Here is an 18,718-nt window from a genome sequence, read left to right as displayed (position 1 = left end):
TTCTACTTTTCAAACTGGGATCAAAATTGATGCTTAAAATTGAAGTTAATGATAAGTGAAAATGGCCTAGCAAGGATAAGCCATCCTATCATCGGAAAACAAAGGGTAAATAGGGCCAGTTTGGTAATATACACTCATTTAGAAGCTTGAATATGAAAATTGTCTTCTAGATCATGGAATGTTATTGAAACTTCATGTTCAAGAAATAAGATTACAAATCATTATGTTTTTTTACCAAACAAAATAAAGCAATTAATCAAATTTCAATTTATTCTACTTTTCAAAATAGGATCAAAATTGATGCTTAAAACTGAAGTTAATGATAAGTGAAAATGGTCACGCCCACAAGGATAAACCATCCTATCATGGGAAAACAAAGGGTAAAAGGGGTTAGTTTAGTAATATATAACTTTTAAAATAGTTACTATTAGTTGTACTATACAAATAATCAATTGTGAAAAAAATCAGTTAAACGTTTAATAAAATTCACTTTTAAAAATGTTATAAGTTTTAAAAATAGTCGTAAATGTTTAGTAAATTTCACTGTTAAATTGCTGTAAAAATATAAATGATTATATTAGATATAATGTTAGAATAAAATTTATTTAAAAATGTGTAAGCATATATATAATTTTTTTATTGTGTACATATAATAATTGATAACTAAATTAAATATTTTATATTATTAATTTTACCAAATACCAAAATTAACTTATTATAGCATTTCAAATGGACCCTTAATTATAGCATTTAGAAATTCATTAGTGCAAATTGCGAACAAAGGGAAATGAAGTCAAATTGTTGGCAACAAATTTACTAAAAGTTCCTATTACAATTTACAACTGAGTACCCTTTATGTTTCTTTGTTCATTTCTTCTTTTTTCTATTTTAAGAGAGATTTTAAGGCCTTCTAAGTTCTAATCTAAATGGAGTGTCTGAATATTTTTCTTTTATTTTCTACACTTATATGTAAACCAGAGATAAACTGATTTTTTAATCATAAATTATTATAAATGTACAATTCATGAAAAGTAAGAAATCAATCAAGTTTTAGATATTGCTAACACGCGACACCTCTATATCATTATATCACCATGCAATAATATATCAGTAAGTGGTGATAATATTATGGTTACGACACCATTTAAGACTCTTGAAAAGTCATGTGACTCCGTATATTTCTCGTTATCATTCATATAAATAATAGTAGAGATAAAATTTCTCAGTATATATTCTACTTTTACCTCTTTCCTAATTTGGGTCTAAAATCATTGCCTTGGATAATTTTGTAAACCATTTTAAAAATTAACTACCGTTAATAACTTTCTTTGAACTTTTTTTTTCATCCTTTTTGACTCCGATAATCCAGGCACATTTTTATCCATTTGCATTCTCATATAAATAAATTTCTGAACACCTTCTGCTTGATCCCTGATCATTTATGATCAATTTTCTCTTCTTAATTCATATAACAAGAATTCTGAGGACTTCTCTTCATGGTATTTTTTAATGTAATCATTAAATGCTTTGATGTTTATGTCATTTTCAGATTCTTATTGTTGGTTTGTTCGATGTTTTACAGGCTGAGAGAACTGAAAGTGTCAGATATGAAGAGGTAAATAGACTGCAAATTAATTTAATTTTTTCTTACTTTGATTGTTTTACAACTTTTTTTAAACTAACATTCAAGTTAATTTTTTTTCAAGGATTTTACCGAAAACTCGCGGGGATTAAAGCTTTTCACATGCAGATGGCTTCCAATCAATCAAGAACCAAAAGCATTGATCTTCATTTGCCATGGCTATGCCATGGAGTGTAGCATCACCATGGACAGTCTGTATTTACATCTTTACACTTAATAATAATAATAATAAATTCAATAATTTAATTATAATAGGTGCAAAATTTTAATCTGCAGGCACTGCAACACGGCTTGTAAATGTGGGATATGGAGTGTATGGGATGGATTGTGAAGGTCATGGAAAATCAGATGGCTTGCAAGCCTATATAGAAAATTTTGATAATCTTGTAGACGACTATGACAATCATTTCACTAGCATTTGTGGTGAGTTAATTTAACAATATTTAATCAAATTCATTACTGTAACATAGTTTTCAAGTTCTTATTAATTTTCTTGTGTATTGCATTGATAGAGAGGGGAGAAAATAAAGGGAAGATGAAATTCTTGTTAGGAGAGTCCATGGGAGGAGCAATGGCTCTTCTTTTACACAGAAAGAAGCCTGATTACTGGAGTGGTGCTATCTTGGCTGCACCCATGTGCAAGGTAGGTAATCTCTCTCGTACTTGCCATGTACGTGCATTAACTTATGCTCTCAGGATACATGTTATTGGATGATCAAGAATTTGCATTACATTTTGTTTCACATCTATAAATATATATACAGATTGCAAATGACATGAAGCCACATCCTGTTATGATCAGCATTTTGAGCACCCTTTGCAAGTGGCTTCCAAAATGGAAAGCAATCAAAGGTCAGGATATCATCGAGATTGCGTTTAAAGAGGCTGCCGTTAGAGAGCAGGTGCATGCATGTATCATCTTTAATCGTTGTCATTTTTTTTATCATTAAGTTTGATTATGCATTCTTGAATTTGTTTTGCTTAATTCTGAACAGGTTAGAGCAAATAAATATTGCTACAAAGGGCCACCTCGGATGAAAACTGGCTATGAGCTTTTCAGAATTAGCTTGGATCTGGAAAAGAGGCTTCAGGAGGTTTGTTTCATCACACATTTGCATTACATGTATACCATGTGTTTTTTACATTACCATTAAGCTTTCTTGATTTTTCCGGTCAATTACATTACAGGTTTCGCTGCCGTTTTTGGTTCTTCATGGAGAGGAAGACAAGGTGACAGATCAAAGCGCAAGCAAGGAATTGTTTGAAGTGGCTTCGAGCAAGGATAAGGATCTCAAATTGTATCCAGGAATGTGGCATGGTTTACTCTATGGAGAGCCACTAGAGAATATTAACATTGTGTTTAGAGACATTATCAATTGGTTAGATAAGAGAGTTTCTTCCGGAAATTCAGAAATGTAGAGAGCTTCTCTAGCTATTCTTTCTGCTTGTACAGTCAAGTTTATGTGGCCTTCCCCCCCACCCCATTTTAATTAGGGAAAAATTGGAGATGGTTTCTTTGAGATCATTAGATTAGAATGATTCAAAGATGGGTATCGACACTCTACAAGTTTGTACATTGAAGTTGATACTACCTTAAGAAATTCGTTGTAATTTTACGTAAAAATGATTTAAAAAATGTTATTTCTTAGATAAAATCTTGTATGCATTAGATGAGTATGACTGCCTCTTTGAAAGACGTAAAGGAATTGAAGCATTTGTAATCATTCAAGGAAGGACACTTGAACAGGTTCCGGCATTAGTTAAGAGTACCAAGTAGCAGTACAGAGGAACACAGAAAAATTTCAACAATACAAGCTAAAATCCTACTTTAGCAAATCACAAGATTGCTGCCCGTATATACAACAAATAAAATAACAACAATAAACGCTACATCCAAATAGTTTCTTCTTCTCTCAAACGATCTTGTTTCTGATTTCTTCAAGTTTCTTGAGGATCTCTCCAGGAGTCCTATCCAATTCATCGGCAATTTTTCTTTGCAAATCTAAAGACAGGGTTGGGAACTGCTCACATAGATCCCCATCAATCACGTCCTGCAAAATTACTTCATACCATCAGAAACCTTACAAGAGAGCAAATATTCATACCACATAAACCATGTAATAACATTTTTTTTTTACAGTAGTTCACAACTAAAGCATTTCCAGGATAAATGCACGTTGCTGGCACAGAATAGATCATTTTCAAATATTTCTTCTTAATAATTCACTAAGGAATGCAACACCAAACATTTCAAATGTAATCATCAAAATCTACAACAGCAATAATGTGTTCATATCAGAGGATAAAGCCGTAAAGTTTACCTTAACAGGGAAATAAGCTGATCTGTAAGCCATGTGATCACGACCACATAAAGGTGGATGTTCCTGCCTCATATGCATCTCAAGGTGAGAAAAGAAGTCAACGTCATCACGGGATGAAAATGCAAGCATAGCTCCCAAGCTACCCATCACTGTTCCATAAATGACACTCTCCCCACCACCTGGAACCAGGGATGCCTTCTGCAAGGATGTGACCACATCACCAACATGAAACTGTACTATCTCCTCCATCTTGTTGGGAGCTCCGTTAAGCTTCCCCTGCTCCCACTTTATCTTCCCACCAGTCGGATCTTCTTCTATCTCATCAGAAACATCCTGTGGTAGTCGCACAAAATAGATATTACCAAACTTGTCGGCACCGGCCATGGTGTCAAAATCTATGTGATGTGCTGCAGTGAGCCATCTTGGAACAGAATCGTCAGCAAAAATATAGAGTTGATTCTCATCCCGTCTATACTTGCAGAAATGGAATGACTGCAAGGCACAGCAGTTGAAGAAAAAAGAATCAGTGAACAATTCAATTTACATGTAGACCACCGTCAGCAGACCATTACCAAGCGACATAAGACAGAGTCATTAGATGATCCATTAACAGGAATTGAAATGAATCATCCAAAAACCACATGCATGACAGTATACATATATGGAACATACAACAATGTGAAATATAGAGGGAAAAAAAAATTGAATTTAAATCAATCAGGAAACATACCTCTTGGATGTCACCTACATAGATTCGATCACGATAGGTGTTAATTGAGACAATAGTGTTAGGAAACAGCTTATTCTCACATTTTCTAAGCAATCTCTTCTTCCCCAAGTCATACAATCTCAGCACAGGGCCTATTCCAGCAAGTAATCTACCCTGAAACTGGCATAAAGCAAGAGGAATGCCCTCTACTTGTGTCTTGTGCAGTAGTTCAAGGGATTTCCCCTCTTCCACAAACCTATAAATATGAATATAACCAGCAACAATGTTTCTTTTGGGCCAAAACTGCAGTCCCTTAGCTGTACCAACAGCCAAGAGAGTTCCATGCTCCTTATCATGAAAATTCACAGTACAAATGCTGAAGGCAGCCTCATTGTCCTGAAGTTCTAGTAGGCAAGTAGTATTAGCTGATCTTGGATCAAGAACTCTAATGCAAGAAACCCACTTGTCTGATTCTGCCTTCGGATAACCATATTGCTCATCGGAGAGGGGATCATACTTATTCTCATCGTCACCATTCTCCATCTGGTCCATATTACCATTTCCATTTTCCCCCATTCCAGCAGCCTCAAAGCACTCCTTTTTCGCAGCTTCACGCTCTTCCGCAGTGAGTGCTCCTTGATCAGTCTCAATAATTACCATCAATTTCTTCTTAGGTTGAAGAACAAATCTTCTTGGTGTGTACCTTAAAGGAAGAGCTGTTTCATTAAAGGTTTCTCCTAGTCGCTCAATGGTAAAAACCCTCAATGCATTCCCAGCAACAGAAACAACACCCTCCACACACTGATCAGATGAAAATGAGGCAGCGTATTCAAGAGTCTCATAAGATAAAGGTGTTAAAAGGAACCGTCCTCGATGAATATAACCAAGCCATGGTCGACTAGACAAGCAAAGCATCGCAGCCCGGCCTCCCACAACAACAGAAAAGAGCTTTGGGGGTCTCAATCCCAAGAATCTGGAACGCGAATCTGAAAGCTGACCTGTCACCATATCTACCACTGTTCTAAACAGAACCCCATTCTGCAAACCAGCATTGAGGAAAAGACTAGCAGGATGATCAGCACCATCCTCTCCACCAACCGATGCCTGCACTTCAAGGAAAAGGAGCGACTCTGGAGGTGATGACACACTTTGGACACTCAGTATCTGCATACAGTCATCAGGATCCAATGATAAGATACGTATTGTATTGTCATACGAACCCACAGCAAGGAAACGGGATCTCTTCCTTCCTTCAGGAACTGAAGCAATATCCAAACATGCCACATCTCCAGACATTTCATGCTTCTCCACTTCCAACAGTTGTCCGGTCATATCTACTTCGAAGTAAATAAGCTCCCCTCCACTCAGTGCAATAACCACCTGAAGTCTATTGGAACCAACCTTAACAATTGTCCTCTTTCCTGGAGTTCTCCACTCATTAATACGACCATCTTCCCTAATATGCCTAATACCACTGGGATGAACTTGCATCAGAGAGTCATCACCTATTAGTGAAACAGCAAGTGAAGGGGTGGTATCAAGAAACCCGCTATCACTAACTTCTTCAACAGTTTCACCAATTGAAAGCACAAGAGTGGCATTGTTGAAAGAAACAACAATGTATGCGTCAAACTCATCATTAACATTCTTTTTCACAGTCCAAACAGCACTTGGGACACCAGGAAGCTGCGACACAGCCATCTCACTCACAGCCAAACCTGGCCTCAGTATCCTAAGAGACGAACGAGGACCACGTCCACATAATGTAAATATCTGGGGCGCTTCCTCCTCAAACAAATTCGCAATCCTCATATCCATTATTGGCATCAGACTTTCAACTTGCTCAATCCTCACAAGATTCTTCAACCCTCTAGGCTGAAAAAACACGGGCTGAAATCCTTCTTCAGTCTCCATCAACGTAGAAGATGAGGCCTCTACATCAGGGTCAGCCCCAATTGCTTGAAACTGATACAAAGCATGGTTCCCAAACTCAGAAGCAGCAAACAAATACCCTGACTTCAACACACACATTGATGCAGTCACCGGAATAGTATCAAAATACTTAATCTTCAACTCACTAACATGCTCATTATCATGCTCCAAAGTAACCTTAAATATATCCCCATACTCAGTCTGCAACAAAAAGAAAAACAATGTTTTCTGCCTATGAGTCGCGGCTGAAACAATCAAAACCCCACGTTCGGCTGGCAAATCCGCTCGTCTAGGAATCACAGCCCTAACATCCGGATGACCCTGATTCTTATAAATAACAAAATTCTCAGCACAAACCAAAACTCCACTAGGCCCATCCCCTCCTCCAGGCACCGTAACTAACATATTAGCCCCATTATCCACTGGTTCTGACCATTTCCTGGAAACATGATTAAGCCCTAAATCTAGCTCATAAAATGTCAAATTCTTCTGTGCCTCGCTTGCAGCCTGCCCAGTAGAATCCTGGTCAGCCTCAGAGTAATCCAACTCAATGGCAGCGAAAATAGGGTTATCAAACCCGCAATCAATTCCGCATATTGAATAAACTATCGTGTGTGATTTATGTGCTTCTAAAGGCGAAGAGATTGTTAACCTAGCAGCAGTGTCTCTATTCAAAACATAAACTAATTTTTGCTTTTCACAAGCACCAATCATAACGGCTCGACCCTTGGGGTCAACGGCCAAGTACTGACCCGGAACGATCCGACGGCAACCCGACTTCCCGAAAGTCTCTTGATGAATTTTATCGAAGACATTCTTTGACGGATTGTATTCAAGGATTACGATCCGACCCGAGTCCGAACCGACGACGATGTAGTCTTTTTGCGAGCCGGTAAGGCGGAACTGGGCAAGGGAGCGAATAGCGCCAAAGATTTCGGTGGAGACGAGGGTTTCGATCCTGCCGGAGTTTTCGGGGCGGAGAAGCTCGAGGACCTTGCCGCGGGCGACGACGATTTCGGGGGTTTTGGTGCCGGAGAAGTTGCCGTTAATGGCGGCTATTATGCCGGTAGGTTGCTGGAGGGTGAGACTGTAGAGGTACATGGTAGTGGTGGGGTTAGGCTTAGGCTTAGGCTTAGGGTTAGGGTTTTGAGAGTAGAAGGAGAGGGTTTTGTGGGAAAACGAGTGAAGGTTAGTGAAGAAGCTTCAAGTCGGTTAATTTACTGCCGGGCGCAAATTTTTTTTTTTTCCTTTTATCTTTTTTTTTTCCTACAATATTTTCTCAAACTAGATTTAGATGTAAACAAAAGAAAGATTTAATTTATTAATTTTGAAGCAAAATATTTATTAATTCAATAAGATTGGATTTATTATAAAAAACAAAGAATTAATTCAATAAATCTAATCTTATTGAATTAATAAATATTTTGCTTCAAAATTAATAAATTAAATCTTTCTTTTTTTACATCTTATTTTAGAAAATATATTAAAAAAGAAAATTTTGCTTTTACAGTAAATTAACCAACTTAAGAATTTAGATCAAGTGCTAAGTTGAATCTATATTCAACTCTCCATAATCTTTTATCACATGTGCATAGGGATGACAAAATTATTCATCAACTCGCCAACCCACCCATTGCCGATAATTTTGTGGGTTGCGAGCGGGTTTAGGGATGGCAATTGTACCCGCAAACCCGCCCAAACCCGCCCGCCAAAACCCGCCCGTTGCGGGTAATTTTACCTGTTGCGGGTGGGTTTAGTATTATAAATTAAAACCCGCACATGGATGCGGGTGGGTTTGGTAGTAACCTTATATCCGGTGGATACCCGCATGGATATCCACCAAACCTGCAATATTTTTTTCAAATATTTTTAGTTTAATTTTAATCTAAAAATGTATAAAGAAAATAATGTCATTAATTAAATTACCAAATAGCCAAAGGCTCAAAGTTGTGTATGTGTGTATGTGGCCTATATCCTATTCTAAAGTCATAATCTAAAGAAAACTAAAGGCATTTTTCTTCGAATTAGTATTTGAAAATATTAATCTTAATTATTATTATAGGCATTGTGTTGAATGGGTGCTTATGGTGGTGAATGAAATGAATATCTTCTCTTGGAGCTTGTTTTAAATGATAATATGAAATGTAATTATTATTTTTAGATACTAGTTTGTGTTTTTTAAATGGATTTGTGTAATTTATACTTAAATTTGAGAATTTGTGTTGAATTGATGTGGAAATTTTAATTTTTCATTTACATTATTTAAATATAAAATTGAGTATGTTATATGGAATTTGAGGTTATTATTATAAATTTATATATTAAACATTTGTGATTTTAAATACGGAAACCCGCAAAAAATCCACCGGATATGGTTTGGTAATTGTTAAAACCCGCTGCGGGTGGGTTTTTGTAAAAAAATTAAAACCCGCTGCGGGTTGCGGGTGGGTTTGGTAATTTAAATTTTATGTAGGTTTGGGTTTGGTAATGGCAAACCCGCTGCGGGCGGTGCCCATTGCCATCCCTAAGCGGGTTTGATATTTCAAATTTAAATCCATGCGGGTTGCGGATAAGTTTGGTATTGAAAAAAAATTCTCTGGATACCAGCGGGGTATCCACTAACCACATTCTTTATTTTAATTATTTATATTTATATTTTAATAAAAAAATTATATTAAAAAATTTGATCATAAATATATTTAAAGTTAAAGTTTCTAATTCCTAAACCTAACTTATCTCATTGCAACATATATACAATAAGCTTTTAATAAGTAAAAAAATTATAATTTTTATTACTAATAAATTTTACTTTCATTGATTTTTTTTGTTTTGTCTTAACGATAATTGTATAAAATTCACTTGTTAATATTATTGATAATACTTGTATATTGATTAAAAGATGAAGCAATGCATTGATATTGTGATAATGATTTGCCTATAATAGAAATATTTTTGGGTTAGATTAATAAATTTTGTTTTTTAATGTTGAAATCTTAATTTCTTATTTACATTGATAAAATCGAGAATTGAAGATTGTTTGCGGATTTTTTAGGCTATTATTATATAATTTAAGTTTTTGTGCATTATTAAAAGTATTTTTTTATATTTGTGATTTTAAATGAAAAAATCCGCAAAAATTCCGCTGTGGGTTGCTGATGAGTTTGATAATTGTTAAAACCCGCAACATGTGGGTTTTTCTAAAAAAATAAAAAACCCATTGTGGGTTTCATACAGATTTGGTAATTTAATATTTCGTGAGTGTGGGTTTGGTAATGACAAACCCACAGTGAGTGGTGCTCATTGCCCTCCCTACATGTGCCTGTATGGTAATATATGATTGAGATTTAATTAGTTTTATATTCTTATCCAATAATTACCAATCATATGTATGTAAGTTTTATATTTCTTATACAATAACTACCAATTATATATTTCTAAAAAAATTAACAAAAAGATTAACTCAATATTGGATTTAAATCCTTAAGTTGATTAATGATTATATTATGGTTTGAGTCATTAACCCGTATTTTGAAACAGAACACTTATTAGACAAATAACAACATCTCTTTAATTTATAACTGATTATACTTCTAAATTTTTACTTCATTTGATGTGTTACCCCAATCAATCACCAAATTCTAAATAAAAAGACGTCAATATCATATTATTTTTAATACAAATTTTATAATCTAGTTTTTTTCTTTTCTATTAATTATTTTATCGTAAATTTAAGAATTTTAACCTCTTCATAATTTCGCTTCTTGAATTTTTAGTTGCATCTCTCAACATTATCCTATCGGTTTTAAGAGTATCCGAGATTTTAAAAGTACACTAATCTTCAAAAACGAATAAAAAATGCTTAGGGATCTCAAATTAATGAATGTTAACGACAAGATCGCAAAATTAAAAAGTAAAATTGTTGAAGAAGAAAGTCGGTGTAATTGGGTAAACAAATACAATACAATGTGCTAGGGATTGCATGCCCATAGCCTTATCATCATATAGCAGACTAGATTACTAACCACCCCATCTAAACCAAAATCTTCTATTCTCTTTAATCTATAATTGAACAGAACAACAGCTAACTAAAATAAAGCAATTTCCATATCAAAAATGGCCAACAAGCTCCCATCCTCCATAGCCTTGTTACTCTTGTTATTGTTTATGATCAACAGTCAATCATCCTCAGCTAGAAACCTTGGCAACACAACTCCGAGCCATCACCACGACCATCACAACAACCGTCACAAAATCACATTCCTTATCAAAGATGTGCTCAATATCAATGTCACCACCAAATCAAAACCTGCAACTACTAAAGTCACCAGTCAGCTGCCATTCCCTAAACCATTAGGCCTTTTTCCTCCCATCGATGGAATCCCGATATACGAATCCAACCCCTCAGTTCCGGTCCCCGGATTGTCAACTCAAACACTTGATGTGTCTAACTTTGGTCTGTTTTTTCCACCTAGAGCTACTCTTCAGGAGTTGGAATTTGGGACACTGATGGCTATTGATGAGGACTTGTTTGGAAGCTCAGGATCTCGCTCACAAGAAGTACTTGGAACAGCACAAGGGATATATGTTGCTAGTTCTGAAGATGGGACTAGTCATATGATGGCTATGACTGCAAGTTTTGCTAATGGTAGTGAGTTCAAGGATAGCCTGAGATTTTTCGGGGTGCATCGGAAAGATGGAGCTGAGTCTCATATTGCTGTTATCGGTGGCACAGGAAAATATGATGGCGCAAATGGATATGCAACTGTTAAGGCTGTATCCGCAGGGTCAGCTGCTGGCCTAGAACAGGATGCTAACAAGTTCTTAATGTTCAATGTTTATCTGAGTTAGTAAGATCATTGTTAGCCAGTTAATATTAATATGTTCGAAAGATTGTGATTGTCAACCACTTATCCCTCCTTTAAAGAGAAATAGAATGTGACTTCACATTTTTGGAAATATAGCAATTAAGTACTAAAACAGAAAAAAAAAATTTCCAGGAATTTCAGTACGAATTGATTGCCAATCTGTCATCATGAAAAATTCGATCCTTGTGGAGAATTTGCACCATCAAAACCTCTGCAATCTGTTAAATTGAACTTCAGAAAATTAATCCATTAGTTTGACTTCAATATTCTTTATTAGCAAACATCAAGTGCAATGCCCTGAACTTCAGCACTGCACAGTTCAGCTTTTAAACACGCTATTGAGAAACCCAGATACAAAGATGCAAGACATGATGGAAGAAAGAGCAAACTTTTGAACTTAAAAATGATGATAGTAATAATAATTTGCTTAAAAACTTGATGATATGCAAAAGATAAGACTCTATCTGCATTGAAGTTTATGATGAAATAATTTGAAATGCTTTATCTTCAACAAATAGCAGGGTACACATAGAATCCCTGTTCTTTTTTTTCTTTTTTTTTTTAATTTAAATTTTCCCTTCTTTCTTGCAGCAGCTAATGTACACTACAGAAGCAGGGAACCAATTTGTATCTATAAAGCGTTAAAAATTTCTAGCAAGAGTTATTTATTATTTATTTTTTTCATTTTCATCACGTATTCAAAATCTCACAATTTCTTTTTCTTGAGTATTTCGTTTCTTCCACATATATAAAAAAAAAGTTAAAATCACGTTTTGAGGTTATGTTCACCAATTACTATAGAATAACATTGGACACAAATTGGGTCCATTTCCTTGCAAAACTTTGATAATTGATAGTTTGGCTTGATTTGGTACTGCATCTTGCATACGAGAGTTGACATTAAAATTTCAGAGACAACTAAACCACTCTAAAAAACCTGAAAGAAAAGTACAAGAAAAAGAAAACAAAAACCTGAAGGAATTTCTATGCCAAATGTCAGGTTTTAGTCTTCAGAATCTTTTCATTCTAATGCCATCATCTTTTACGAATTAGGTTGCTCTTCAACTAGAGCACAGCCCACAAAATTGGGTATGCAACAACTCCATACATCAACTCCATTTTTTCTTTCGCTAATCAAAGTTATATATACAGCACCAGATTTCTCCTTTCGCCATCAACAAATTGTGTATCATATCTGTTTCTTAAAATCCTTCTCTCGATCATACTCTTTCTTCACAATGGCTAAAGCTTACATATTCACATCAAAAGCAATCAAGGCAACCATCTCCCTCTTGTTCCTAGGCATCGCTCTTAGATGTGCAAATTCAGCAAGAATCCTTGCTGAGGTGGATCCTCAGCCCCCGGTCATTGTTGACTCACCTGAACCAACCAATCCAGTGGCGACAACTGTTCCTCCAACCACCACATTGCCTAGTGGCCAGTTTCCAGCCACCGCCGCCCCTGATGCCACGCCAGATGATGACTCCGATGCACCGGGGGCTGAAGCCCCCACTAAGGTGATCCCGCCAATTGATAATGATGATGATGCGGCAGCACCTGTGGATGACGTGGCACCATTACCTGCAGTTCCCACCACCTCATCACCAAGCGGACCAGCGTCACCAGCTGTTGCCGCTAGCGCCACGGTGGCAAGTCCAGGCCCACAAACCCCACCATTGTGCTTTTTTATGCATGATATACTAGGTGGATCCCACCCATCAGCCAGGGTGGTGACAGGGATCATTGCCGACACAGAGATCAACGGCATCCCTTTCTCCAAGTCCAACGACAACTTCTTCCCAGTCCAAGGGGGGACCCCGCTTTTAACCCAAAACAACCTCAACGACATCATAAATCCCGACAACGTCCCCTTCCTAACAGGCCTTAACGGGGCACAACCCAGCACTGTGTTACAAGACACAGGCACCAGCAACATTGTCAATGGCGACGACAACCAACCTTTTGTCTCCGCCGGGCAGCTCCCCAGCGGAGTCACGCTGCAGAAGCTCATGTTCGGCACGATGACCGTGATCGACGACGAACTAACCGAAGGGCACGAGCTGGGGTCAGGTGTCATTGGCAAGGCACAAGGATTTTACTTAGCCAGCTCTCTTGATGGAACAAGTCAAACAATTGCATTGACTGCATTGCTGCATGGAGAAGAACATGATCACGATCATCATGATGTTCTGGATACTATTAGCTTCTTTGGGGTTTATCGGACGGCGTCGCATGAGTCTCAGGTTGCAGTGATTGGTGGGAGTGGGAAGTATGAGAATGCTAAGGGGTACGCAACTGTTGAAACGATTCATCAGGAGGATCAGCATACAACGGACGGTGTGGATACCATTGTCAAGTTCAGTGTTTATCTTACCGATGCTGAGTAGTGCGTGTTTGTTCGAATGTTGTGTGGATTTTATGAGTGTTTAATTATATATTAATTGTTGTGTCTTATAATGAAGTATCTGAAATTGAAGTATCTAATGATGTTGTGGTTAACATATAGTTCAATGGCCCTCCTGGGTTATGAATCAATTGATCTTCTGGAGGATATGTTCAATTTGTTGATGGGGTGCTTGGAAAATTGGCTTCACATTTTGTATAAACATATGATAATACAATTTAGCATATGGTTTAATTAAAAGCCACATGACTTCAATATCAAACACGACCTTCTATTAATTTTGTGAAATCTCGTGAATTTAGCATGTCGATGTAAATTCTGCTTTGACTTGGAATTCTAGGGCTTGATTTAAGTGAACCATTAAGATGTCTCCGATTTTAATTTGAGAAACTCAGTTGTTTACTGTTTGCAATTCTTGTTCATTAAACGTTGTTGCTCGGTATGTTCTATTAACGAGTGATTATCACTATGGAAAAAAACAAATCTGAGTTTATAGTTCATAAGAGAGATGATAAAATATATGTGATCGATGTTTTCAATTTAATCAACTACGGATATATATATATTAACATAAGGAGGCTTGAAGAATTTAAGGATCAAGGGCAGGGTCATTTCTAAGCCAATTGCTATTGCAAGTTTGCAACAGAAGAGGACGAGTAGAAACGAAGTACTGAAGGCCAAGTTCAAGTAAATTAAAGATGCTGTATCAAAATTTTACGGACTTTGTTATATCCCCAGTGAATCCTTATTTTTCTTAATTCAAAAGAAATTGAAGATTTTTTTTAATAAAAAAAATTAAATCTCTATTCATAAGTGGGTTTGAATCTTATAACTCTTTTACAACAACAAAAATATTTTACTAGCTGAACTAACTGGTATTGAAAAGTAGATCAAGAATTCGTATGTATAACTTGATGGAGCATGATTCCAGAAAGATTGTTTGATTATATATTAAGTTTCTTTTCCTATATTATTTTCTTCAAATTATTAAAAACTGAGGAAAGAGATTGACTATCAAATAATCTATTAATTAAAGCAATTACAGTGCAATGAGTACTAAACTGTATACATACATATTTTCATTTTTTTATAAAATGCACAATAACATGTGCAGCAAGTGAATCGTTCTTATTAATCATATTTCGATTTACTACAGATTTTTATAGGTTTGAGATTAATTTGATGTACTGTTTATATATGTGAAACTTGTTAACCGTCCGTCATATATATATATAATTAAATTACATTATATGCAATGCATATGATCAAGTTTCGAATGAAGATTTCATTCAATATCTTCTCAAATTCACATTTCAGGAAACACTTTCACCATTGCAGATAAAGAGAAACAAACTACAAATTTTTTCGTGTGTTACATGCACACATTACGAACACACACACACCACTGAATTAATTATTTCAATAACTTATATAAACAACAAATTCCAGCAGCGTCTCAATTCCATCAGTTTCTTGCTGCCTAGTCTCTGGTATAGTCTTGACAATAGCAAAACCCTTTGCATTAACATACTTCCCGGTACCGCCCATAATCGCCAGCTGAGACTCCGACACAGCTGTCCGATGAACCCCGAAGAAGCTCAGGCTATCAACATAGTGTCCTTCCGCGAACATAGTCGTAAATGCCATGGTGTGGCTAGTCCCATCAACAGAGCTAGCAACATAAAACCCTTGTGCCTTGCCCAAAAATGCTGACCTTAGCTCGTGCCCTTCGGTTAGCTCATCGTCAATCACAGTCATTGTGCCGAACATCAGCTTTTGCAGCACCGACCCGGACGGAAGCTGGCCTCCAGTGGCAGCAGGGAAGTTGATTCCATTGGCGTTGAAATTGTTGCCATTGTTTTGTACAACATTTTGTGTGATGCCACTCAGGCCTGTGAGGAACGGTACGTTGTTGTTGTTTATAAGACCATTGTTGCCATTACTTTGGGGTACCCCAGTGTTAATAGCGAGGTTTGCACCGTTAGGCTTGGCGAAAGCGACTTGGCCGCTGACAGCCGGGTTGTTGACGATGCCGGTGATCGCGAGAGCCGAAGGGTTGGACCCACCGAGAATGTCATGCATGAAGAAGATGAGGGTGTGGTCGTGGTCGTGGTCGTGGCCGGGGTCAGGTTTAGCACCTGTAGTGGTAGCAGTGGCTGTAGTGGCCACAGTGGGATTAAGTTGTGTAGTGGAAACAGGTGTCGTGATGGGATCGGAAGAGGCCAGGGGCTCTGGTTGCTCTTCGAGAACTCGAGCTGATGTGGCGGATAACATGGCAATCATCAATAGGACAAGGAACATTAGTTTGTGGGTTTCCATGCTATGAATTGTGAGTGTGATGATGAATCAACAGGATTCGGACTTAGAGAATTTCTTTCGTTTTGGGATTTGGAGGATGGATATATTGGAGGGTGTGGGAGTGATTGTATATATAGAATGAGGTTTAAACTAGGAGTTGGTGAGATGGAGTGGGTGCTTCTGGTGACTTTGTGAAGTAGAGAAAGCGGAAGTGGAGGAATATTTTGAATAGCGGTAGGGTTTAGCTGCACCTAAACTAGATGTGATAAAAAAATCATTTCATAATTATATGTTTTGACTATGTATACAGAAATCACTAATATATATAGTCTGTTTTCAAGTAATAAATATTTGTTTAGGTCTCAAGGTTTCCAGAAAACTGTAAAATACCGATTTATTTATACCATGAAAATTTAAAACTAATTGCTTTTATTTTTATTTTTTGATTAAATCTAATTGCTTTTATTCTTCAGCTGTAAATTGTGTTTGGATTGTTCTGTATAATAGTGATTTCTGTATAATTATTACTAAACCAAAAAAAAAAAAACAAATGTTTGGGTTGCTCAATATATAGTGTATTTGCATCCAATTTTTTATGCGTTTATCTTGACTGTATGATAATTTTTGCCAACTACAGAAAAATCGTATGACAAGTATAGAAGTACAATTCTTCCTTCCTCATGCCAAATAATAATAATAATAATAATACAAAAAATAAGTTGACAATCATATTGATTAATATATTCTTTTTGTGGATAAAAAGAAGTTAAGATAACATTTACGACCAACTAATATTAACAATTAAGAGAGTCTTATGTAGTGCAGTTGCATTGTTCTTTCACTATAAACACACTAATATTTTTATGATTGATTGAAAAATACACATACGAAGAAATACTTATTAGATAACATATCAAAAAAACAAAAAGATTTTTCTGGCACTAGATTATATTTTTATTTTTATATTCGTTGAAAATTGGTCGTGTGTTCGTATATAAACTTTGACAAAAAAAAATAATAATAATTAAACTTTTAGGCTATCACAATTAACGTTATTAGCCCTAATTTTGAGTAAAGAAAATCATTTTCCTCTTTCCTTTCTATCTTTTGATCTCCATAATTTCTTTCTTCTTCTTTGGACTTTCTCGGATTCTCCATTCGTTTTTAATCTTTTGCTTCCACAACTTTATTCTATCTTGTAATCTTTGATGTTTTCATTATTTTTGAAACACAGTTTTATCACGCACCTCTTATAGCCAGCTCAATCCAACATACAAAGTCTTGAGCATCTCCTGAGAATATTAGACTTTTTTTATTAATTCGATGTTGGGTTCTAAATTTTGCCATCAACCAAACCAAAAAAACAAAAAAAAAATCCCTTAAAATTTGTTTGAATTCTAAAAAAGTATATTAAATTATTATAAAATATTGGGAAAAAATTAATTCATTAGCTTACTTGAGGATTATAATTTGAAGATGAAAATTTGAAAGCCATAGTTGATAAACTAGCACCAGCAGAATCCTGTTTGTCCTTGGCAATTCTCAATAGTCTAGGTCGACGTATTTAGATATAACTTTTATCATTAGTGGTCTTCAGGATTTTGATGTTTAGAAGCAGAGTCTATGCGCGGCAGCAAGTGAGAAAATATTTTATTGTACTAATAATTTCTCAACAGGAACCATTATTTTGTTTTATTTATTTCATTTCATCATGAAGGAAGCATTTGACAAAGGTTCGAGAAGCAAACAAAAAATGTAAGAGCCTAACCACGTCTCAAAATAAAGATTTCATAGCCTAACAAGTAACCCTACTCATCTAATCAATTCTATCCCATTCAAGACTAAAATTTTGTTTTGTTCATGTCTCAGTTCCCAAATTCATGTATCAATTCCAGAATTCCATGAAGTAGATTTCTGTATTCATGGCCTTGTTTTTCATTTGAAATATAATATATATGAAATTAATTGAAGTTTGAATAGATCTTAATCCTGTAAATTTAAATAATCCATTATTTTTCAAAAAAATTTCACCTCTAAACAAAATATATGAAAGATACCTAAAAAATAATATTTGAAAAGAAAGATAAGGGTTAATAATGTAAATAACTAAATAATATATAGTTTATTATGAAAATAGAAAGAAATGGATTTCATGCAATCTAATGGTAAATATTGAAAGTTAAAGTAGCATTTAATGGTACTAATTCAGCAATTATTAGATTGCACAACAAAAAAGATTTGAAATAACTATTAAAATTTTGGAAAATTATCCACTAACCAATTGATTTTTTACTCAAAAATATACTTTTTTTTTTGCAACAATTTACTTGAAGTTTACAAAATATATCACTGCTCCACTCCCCTCATAACACCATCAGGGTCTTTAATGAAATATTAGTCAAATAATAATTTGCCCATAAAACCAAAAATGACTACTTTGTCCAGCATAAAAATAGGACTTTTTAGTCCAAGAGGGGTAATTACCAAAAAAATCTTTAAAATAAAAAATAATAACCAAATAAAAAGTATTTGAAATAAACAATAAAT

The 18,718-nt window shown here is 35.5% G+C and overlaps 5 protein-coding genes across 5 annotated transcripts; 3 read left to right on the top strand and 2 right to left on the bottom strand.

Moving 5' to 3' along the window:
• The first annotated feature begins 332 nt into the window (after positions 1–332).
• On the top strand, positions 333–3,223 carry LOC102629608 (caffeoylshikimate esterase-like). Its single transcript, XM_025100795.2, has 8 exons — positions 333–389; positions 1,550–1,615; positions 1,707–1,833; positions 1,919–2,065; positions 2,155–2,285; positions 2,407–2,544; positions 2,638–2,736; positions 2,831–3,223. The coding sequence occupies exons 1-8, from the start codon at positions 333–335 to the stop codon at positions 3,059–3,061; spliced, it is 996 nt and encodes a 331-aa protein (XP_024956563.1). The 3' UTR covers positions 3,062–3,223.
• Positions 3,224–3,340: 117 nt separating this feature from the next.
• On the bottom strand, positions 3,341–7,831 carry LOC102619030 (spliceosome-associated protein 130 A). The gene is made up of 3 exons (XM_006485948.4): positions 4,694–7,831; positions 3,964–4,455; positions 3,341–3,693 (listed from the first exon to the last, which is right to left on the bottom strand). Exons 1-3 carry the CDS (start codon positions 7,703–7,705, stop codon positions 3,556–3,558), a joined length of 3,642 nt encoding a protein of 1,213 aa, XP_006486011.1. The 5' UTR covers positions 7,706–7,831; the 3' UTR covers positions 3,341–3,555.
• Positions 7,832–10,717: 2,886 nt separating this feature from the next.
• Positions 10,718–11,452, top strand: LOC112498922 (dirigent protein 25-like). The gene has a single exon (XM_025100796.1). The coding sequence runs from the start codon at positions 10,718–10,720 to the stop codon at positions 11,450–11,452; it is 735 nt and encodes a 244-aa protein (XP_024956564.1).
• A 1,088-nt stretch (positions 11,453–12,540) lies between these two features.
• Positions 12,541–14,118, top strand: LOC102629890 (dirigent protein 9). Its single transcript, XM_006486431.3, has one exon. The coding sequence runs from the start codon at positions 12,561–12,563 to the stop codon at positions 13,854–13,856; it is 1,296 nt and encodes a 431-aa protein (XP_006486494.2). The 5' UTR covers positions 12,541–12,560; the 3' UTR covers positions 13,857–14,118.
• A 1,012-nt stretch (positions 14,119–15,130) lies between these two features.
• On the bottom strand, positions 15,131–16,255 carry LOC102619332 (dirigent protein 25-like). The gene has a single exon (XM_006485949.4). The coding sequence runs from the start codon at positions 16,190–16,192 to the stop codon at positions 15,293–15,295; it is 900 nt and encodes a 299-aa protein (XP_006486012.2). The 5' UTR covers positions 16,193–16,255; the 3' UTR covers positions 15,131–15,292.
• Positions 16,256–18,718: the final 2,463 nt, after the last annotated feature.

Source organism: Citrus sinensis, chromosome 4 (assembly GCF_022201045.2).
Source record: "Citrus sinensis cultivar Valencia sweet orange chromosome 4, DVS_A1.0, whole genome shotgun sequence".
In the NCBI taxonomy this organism is placed as follows: domain Eukaryota; kingdom Viridiplantae; phylum Streptophyta; class Magnoliopsida; order Sapindales; family Rutaceae; genus Citrus; species Citrus sinensis.
This window is presented reverse-complemented; position numbering and strand designations above follow the sequence as displayed.

Excerpts from the sequence above, each read along its gene's own strand:
- LOC102629608 (XM_025100795.2), top strand. The coding sequence starts at position 333 with ATGGTCACGCCCACAAGGATAAACCATCCTATCATGGGAAAACAAAGG. Across the intron at positions 1,616-1,706 it reads AAAGTGTCAGATATGAAGAG|GATTTTACCGAAAACTCGCG; the intron begins GTAAATAGACTG and ends TTTTTTTTCAAG. Across the intron at positions 2,737-2,830 it reads TGGAAAAGAGGCTTCAGGAG|GTTTCGCTGCCGTTTTTGGT; the intron begins GTTTGTTTCATC and ends ATTACATTACAG.
- LOC102619030 (XM_006485948.4), bottom strand. The coding sequence starts at position 7,705 with ATGTACCTCTACAGTCTCACCCTCCAGCAACCTACCGGCATAATAGCC. Across the intron at positions 4,456-4,693 it reads ATGTAGGTGACATCCAAGAG|TCATTCCATTTCTGCAAGTA; the intron begins GTATGTTTCCTG and ends TGTGCCTTGCAG. Across the intron at positions 3,694-3,963 it reads CAGCTTATTTCCCTGTTAAG|GACGTGATTGATGGGGATCT; the intron begins GTAAACTTTACG and ends GTAATTTTGCAG.
- LOC112498922 (XM_025100796.1), top strand. The coding sequence starts at position 10,718 with ATGGCCAACAAGCTCCCATCCTCCATAGCCTTGTTACTCTTGTTATTG.
- LOC102629890 (XM_006486431.3), top strand. The coding sequence starts at position 12,561 with ATGCAACAACTCCATACATCAACTCCATTTTTTCTTTCGCTAATCAAA.
- LOC102619332 (XM_006485949.4), bottom strand. The coding sequence starts at position 16,192 with ATGGAAACCCACAAACTAATGTTCCTTGTCCTATTGATGATTGCCATG.